The sequence below is a fragment of the Malus sylvestris genome, chromosome 3, assembly GCF_916048215.2.
Source record: "Malus sylvestris chromosome 3, drMalSylv7.2, whole genome shotgun sequence".
Taxonomy (NCBI): Eukaryota; Viridiplantae; Streptophyta; class Magnoliopsida; order Rosales; family Rosaceae; genus Malus; species Malus sylvestris.
In genome coordinates this window covers 7,299,536-7,306,661 of record NC_062262.1, presented here as the reverse complement: position 1 = coordinate 7,306,661, position 7,126 = coordinate 7,299,536, and the positions used below count along the sequence as shown (strand labels likewise).

Genomic DNA, 7,126 nt, shown 5'->3' with positions numbered 1-7,126 from the left:
CGCTTGGAATCTGTACACTTTCGTCGAAATTTCAAAACAAATTACACGATCTACCACTGCCCAATCTGAAAAATTGACCGTCTCGCAAGAGGGAGAGAGGAAGGGGACGATCAAGGAACCAGAAACCCCCTTCTGCAGTGAAATCAATGGAAATCGTAGCGATTTGCAGGTGGAAGCTGAAATCTGGAAATTTTGCAGTTTAAAGAAGGTGGAAGTTGAAATCTTAGCATTAGCAAGCTCCTATGGTCAGCAAACCTTTTCTCTTTTGAGTTGAGTCGGGTTAACAAGTTGAAATCCGTTTATCTCTTTAAAGAAGACCAAAGCTGAGATCTGGCAATCAAGCTAAAATTCATTTACTGCAACCTCTCTGCCCACTGCTTTTCTCTTTCCAGGAAGCATATAGTGTGATGAACGAGACGAACTATGGCGAACCTCTGTTTCTTGTTTTTTGTGTGATTGAAATATACAGAGTAGATTTCCCCCAAAATAAAAAGAAGGTAGACACGGAGTAGGTTTTTTTTTCGTTTCTGCGTTTTTGTGATTTTGCAGATTCACAGTGGAGGTGAAAAAATGAAATAGAACCGACACAACTTTTCGTATCGATTCCCACAGACGGCGCCAAATGTTGATGCACAAAACCGGAGGTCTTGGAACAACGTAAATCTGACCGTGAATCTGCATGTAATGTAAATAACATAAGATGTATCGTGGTTCACCCCAAGGTTTGGGCTACGTCCACACTGAATATGTATTTATCTGAGGGAGAGAGAGCTTTGAGATTGAGAGCTGTGAGAGAGGGTAAGAGGGCCTAGGAATTGGCCTCCTCAATTGTGAGGGTGAGGGATCCTTTTATAGAATAAGGACTCTTCACTTATTACATATTTGCCTCTTTCTTTATTACATAATTACAATTAAGTCCCCTAAGTACTTGTACGAGATCTAAATACGAAGGCCCTAAATATGGTATAAACAATATTGATTATCTTGAATATCTCTAAAACTCAGCAACGTTCTTCAGGAACGTAGAGAATATAGTGTCTCCCTAATGGTTAGAATTGTACCATTAGACAACATGATACTTGTCCTTCTGTATCCTTCAATCAGGTTGGTTGAGCCTAAGAGAGTTGTCAAATGAGCTTTCTTGGGTATGAAGTTAGTAAAATAGCGTCGTTCACGCAAGATGGTGTGTGTGGTTGCACTATCTGCCAAACAACTAACTTCCTTACTAGACATTCCTAGAAATAAATTGATTGAATTGGTCACATACATAAATATAAGTCCATTCATTCAATTAAGAAATTTGAGAAAATAATATCCATTCCAATAACAATCCATAATTCAAAACAAACCAAAACCAGACAAATTATTCCAAATACTTAGAAAAATTGTTCAAAATTAAACCATAAACTTAGCAAAATAGGGGGTAGGGCCGGCCACTCCTAGTGGGTTCGGCCACTAGGGGTAAACACCCTAAAAACATGTCTAATTTATTCATCCATAGGTGATGACTCCTCCTAAAAATCTGATATCTCCATTGATGTAGTTGCATCTTTCAGATGATCCACATGTGCAAAGTTAGACTCACGACGGGAATGATACTTGGCAATAGCCTCAGGGGAAGCTCAGCATACACGTGACCAATGATCATTTGATCCACAATGATAGCATTTGTCAAGTTCAGTAGAAGCGGGCTGAACGGGAGCTTTGCCCTTGTTCTTGAAGTTTAAGACCTTATGGGTGAGTGGTGGACGTTGTTGGATCACATTTCTTCCCTTAGGTGTGGCACTCTGTTGACCTTGGGCTTATGGTTGGGCTTGCCACCTATTGCCATGGCCACGACGATTCTTTCGTCGTTTATGGCTGCTAGAATAGGTCACATGCGCTTCAGGCGTGGCGTTTGAGCTAGTGAGTCGAGCTTGATGATTCTTCATTAAAAACTGGTTCTGCTTTTCAGCAAGAAGTAAAACAGAGATTAAATCCGAAAACTTGGTGAATTTATGTGCCCTATATTGTTACTGCAGGACAATATTGGTGGCATGTAAGGTCGAATAGGTCTTCTCCAGAAGATATGATTCAATTAGTTCCACTTTGCAGAATTTCAACAAAGAACAGATTCTACAAACTTCGGAGTTGTATTCATTCACGGACTTAAAGTCCTGGAAGCGAAGATGCTGCCAGTCGTGTCTTGCTTCAAGCAAGTATATGTCTTTTTGGTGATCGAAACGGTCGGCCAGAGCAAGTCAAAGGGTGTGTGGGTCCTCCTCAGCAAGATACTCAATCTGCAGTGCATCATGGATGTGTCTTCAAATGAAGATCATTGCAGTGGCCTTCTGAGCTTCGTCAACAGGTTTGTCGGTGATATGTGTCTCGATGGTGGCTTTAATGCCCTTTACAGTTAGATAGAGCTTCATATCTTGAACCCACTTTAGATAGTTTCTTCCAGAGACTTCTAGAACGAAGAAATCGAGCTTACTCAAGTTTGACATGTCCCTAAAACAGAGGGAAAAACGTGAGTAGTCATATGGTAATCCATAGACAGATATCGTAGAACATACAAGTTTTATAAACATGTATTGGTTTAATTCATGAAAACTACAAGTTTCATGTGGTATGTTTTGAATGAAAACTTCGGGTTTCAAAAGCACTAAATTTGAAACTACAGGTTCAATTTAGTTTTATGAACGATTAGTTCATAATGAAAGGTTCCTGCAAGAAACACAGAATGCAATATATTATTTTGAATATAGTGGATTTGAGGTTCTTCGGGAACTCAAGTGTGAGAGCTTCATTACTACGAAAGTATGTGACGGTTCAAAGTATAAAAATAAATTATTGAATCGTTAATGTTCAAAAATGATCTTCAGGTCAATAATTTTGGATTCATTATCAGATTAATGGACTGCATGTCACTTTTAATTAATTCAATAAATCGGACCATACTGGGTCATTTGTAGAAGCTAAATAATATTATTGGATCGAAAATATAGCCCCAAAAATATTTGGGCTTGGTGCCGTGGGTTAGGGGGCATGGGTTGGGTGCCTTTAGTACAAGGCATGGCCCAAAAAGGACATCGGGTCATGGCTGCAGGCCACGGGGTGGAAGAAATCCCCCAGCTGCAGCTAGGTTTTCATTTGGGCCGAAGGATGATGCACGGGACAAGGCCCAACAAGAGCTAGCCTTGCGGGCTGGCGTGAAGAACAAAGGTCATAACGCAAGCCAGGGTGCAGGGGAAAACCCCAGCCAATATGGGCTGGTTGCGTGGCTACGGGCCACGATGCAAAGACAAAGGGCTGCAGGCCCATCTATTTGGACCCCAGGCCAAGGCCTGGTATCAGTATGCACAGTGATGGTGCAATAGGTGCCGCACCATGCCCAATTTTCCCTTCTTTTTTTTTCAAATCCCTTAGGGTTTAGGAAACCCAAATTTGCTTCTAATTTAATTTTAATACTTTGACTCACAAATTCCACATAACAATTTAATTGTGCGATGCATGAAACAAATATATATATTGACAAATATATAAACATATACAATATATATATATATATATCGAAATGAAAATATAAACATAGAAGGGTTCATACATCATAGGGAATGTTTTCATGCTTCATGAACGTTTCAAATATCTTCTTTTATTTTAAGCATACCTAATTAGCAGAAAACGAATAAGCCTTTGAATTTGGTGGATGATAGCCTCCTCCTACGATGTGTCAATTCCTTAGCTTCTGGCAAGAGCGTGCTGATAACGTGTTGTAGGCCTATTTGATTGAACGATCTAAGGTTTAGAGAGAGAGGGGGCCGGCCACAAATAGAGAGAAGAGATATTGATTTAATTGTGATGTGTGTTTGATTCATCCCATTGTGCCTTTATTTATAGTAGTATGATAGGTAAAAACAATTCCCTTTAGGATTTCAACATTTAATAGGTAATCTACTCCTAATAGGAATATAAGACACTTTCTCATATCTCCTAGGATTTACACAATCACATTCCTATTCTAAATATGACTGCAACAGTTCATTCAATATTATTTTCTCTATTTTTAAACATGTTCAAACCATCTTAAGAGGCGTGTAATGCCAGTTATAAAAAAAAAAGGTATTTCGCACGCGGATAATAATGTGATTAAATTAGTTGTCAAATAATTTTTTTTAACAAACGATATTACCTACACTAAGGGGGAAGGGGTGGACTTAGCCTCACAATGGGCTAGCAATAATGTGATTCAATCAATTGTTTATTAAATATTATTTTCTCTATTCTTATTGTAAATTCTATAGAGACCGATTTTATTATGTGAATTCAGCTATTTTAATTGGTTTATGAGGGGTTTCTTCTAGTATGATATAAGATTATTCATTTACTTCAAATATTTGTCTTTCTTTTTATCAATTTACGCATATAAATACAACATGAAGGCTGGTGTGTTTAAAACCAAGTCCTTTTTCTATGGTCAAAGGGTAAATATATTACCAACAAACAGCAATTACAAACATTAAGGTCCAGATACAAAGTTAGCACAAAAGAAAAAAAATGACCATTAAACACAAAGGGCCCCAAGTCAACTGTTTTGAAACGCGCATGAGCGCTTGCATGAAGGCTAGTGTGTTTAAAACCAAGTCCCTTTTTTGTCAAAGGGTAATAATATTACCAATAAACAGCAATTACAAACATTAAGGTCCAGATACAAAGTTAGCACAAAAGAAAAAAATGACCATTAAACACAAAAGGGCCCCAAGTCAGCTGCTTTGAAGCCTAGCACACAAAAAACACTAAACAGTGAATCCCTAAATAAGCTACAGTCTTTGTAGCTACTGCCTCCGCCGCATAGTTAAGGCTCCACGCCACTATCAACACACTCTGTTACCGCCTTGACTGCCTACGATTCCACCAGCACAAACCCTATTGTTGAGTAAAAGAAAGGTCGCAACATCCTCCTAGGACCACCATAACAACGATTGCCACCACAAAACATAGAAGTCCACATGAAGAAAAATCCCACAGGCAACATCGCCAACGAATGCGAACAACATGAATGACCAACAAGGGCCAACAAAGGTGGTGGTGTGAACACCTGAGCCGAAGCTCTACACATCCTCCCTAAATTCCACGACAAATCACGTAGAACACAGACGGTAATCGATTGAACTTGTAAATGGATGGGAAGATGATGGAACCCGTTGATGAAGATGATGGGGAGAGATGAACTGTGAGAGATGGAAAAAAAGAGGTGATTTGGATTTGGGAGCAATTGAAATCAAAGGCAAGAAGAGCAACAAAGTGATGGCAGAAGATGCAAAATTACACACTTAATTAAGAATTAAATTTCAAATTCTATAATCTTCATAACACGCAGAACCAAAGATGTTTTGCTACAAATTGAGCCAATTTTGTGCTGCTTTTTTTTATGAACACAGAACCCCAAACCGGCAAACTCGAAAGTTCTTCGAAACTCAATGCTATAATAATAAAAGTATTTACACTGATGAATATTTCAATAAATTAATAAACAAAACAAAAAAAGAAGAAGAAGCCAAAACTGTGGTCTTTCTAATCATCCAACACCCACGCCCTCCTACGCCGGTGTACGAACCGCCCAAACACCGAACTTGACTGACTTCTAGTCAAACCCGGCCCGGATTCAGATTCCGACCCGGACCTCGAAGACGATGAATTGGAACGTAATCGCCCCCAGAACGAAGCTATATTACGAAAAGCACTCCGAATCCCGCGACTTTCGCTCCCTCTACTCCTCGATGCCCATAATACCCTTCTTGGAGCCCCGTTACCATTGAACCCGCCGTCCATTTCTGTGTACACAACCGGTAATTCCCTCTCGCCGGGTCTTCTGCCGCCGGAGAATCTCCCCACGGCAAATCCGCCGCCGGGTAATCTCCAGATGGTTAAACCCATCGTCTCTTCCTCGAGACCCGGATCCGAATTACGGTTGTTTTGGTCAGCGGGCAGCTCGTGTCGACAAACCGGGCACGAGTTACGCATTGAGAGCCAGGGGAGGATACAATCCGGGTGGTATATGTGCTTGCAGGGCATTTCTCGGGCCTCCGACCCGAGTTCGAATGCTTCTTTGCAAACGGCGCAGTGCGAGTCCGACCCGACGTGGGTATCGGCGATTTGAATAACGGGCATAGATTCCACAGCGGATTTAGACGCAGGCGGGTTTTCAGGTCTGCCCAAACCGTTGATTTCAATCTGGGAGAGCTGTTCAAGTAAGCGGTCGAAGCCCGAACCCATTAAAAGCTCGGACATGGTGGGCGGAAGTGGTCGGAGCCCCGACCCCGCGGCGTCATTATAGTAGAGTTCGAATGTGTTGGACTCGGTATCGGCCTCGGTGCCACGTAAGACGATGACCGGGTTGAATAGAGAAGACCGGTCGCCGGAGGCCCGTCGTACCCGGCGGGAGGTCGGAGTCGGGTTTTGGCCCCGTTCTTCCTCGTGGCGGTGGGAGGACGGGAATCTACGGCGGAGATGGTTCGGCTGCAGTAGCGGCTGTGGCATCGTCTCGATCTCTTCGAGGAAGCCGGTTTCGCAGTGGGGGCACAAGAGGGCGGAGTCCAGAGCAAACACGCGGACGAAGCGAGTGCATCTGTAACACCAATACGACGTCGTCGGCGGCGGCGAAGGCATGGCCATGAGGTTTAGAGATCTGAAGGGGAAGAGAGAGAAAGAGTTCTAGAGAGAGAGGGAGAATGAGAAATGAGAAGTGGAAGGGAAGAAGAAGAGCATTTTATTGAGGTACGCGTGGGAAGGTGGAAAAGGACGAAATAGGGTTCGTTGCGTGGCGCGTGGAGTCACGACACAGATTAAATGAATAAACCACATAATTTGGGTTTTTAGTCCATTAGGAAAGTGTTAAGACAATAATTTAAGAGTAAATATCATTAAACACAACTGCTCCACTATTATAATTTTTATGATTTTTCCAAGTTGGAAAGAATAGGAATTACCTAAAAATTTTAAATAGTTATTTAGACGTATTTTTTTTATTCTTATTCCCAATTTTTCTATAAGTTGTTATTGAAAATAAATGACAAAAAACCAAAATATTGTGCACCACAATTACCCTTGAGCGAAATAATAGTTATACAAGCGTTACTAAGAACCA

The 7,126-nt window shown here is 41.3% G+C and overlaps 1 protein-coding gene across 1 annotated transcript; it reads right to left on the bottom strand.

Annotated features, from left to right (window-relative positions):
* Positions 1-5,316: 5,316 nt before the first annotated feature.
* On the bottom strand, positions 5,317-6,735 carry LOC126616835 (E3 ubiquitin-protein ligase RDUF1-like). The gene has a single exon (XM_050284968.1). It carries the CDS (start codon positions 6,652-6,654, stop codon positions 5,554-5,556), a length of 1,101 nt encoding a protein of 366 aa, XP_050140925.1. The 5' UTR covers positions 6,655-6,735; the 3' UTR covers positions 5,317-5,553.
* Between the last annotated feature and the right edge of the window lie 391 nt (positions 6,736-7,126).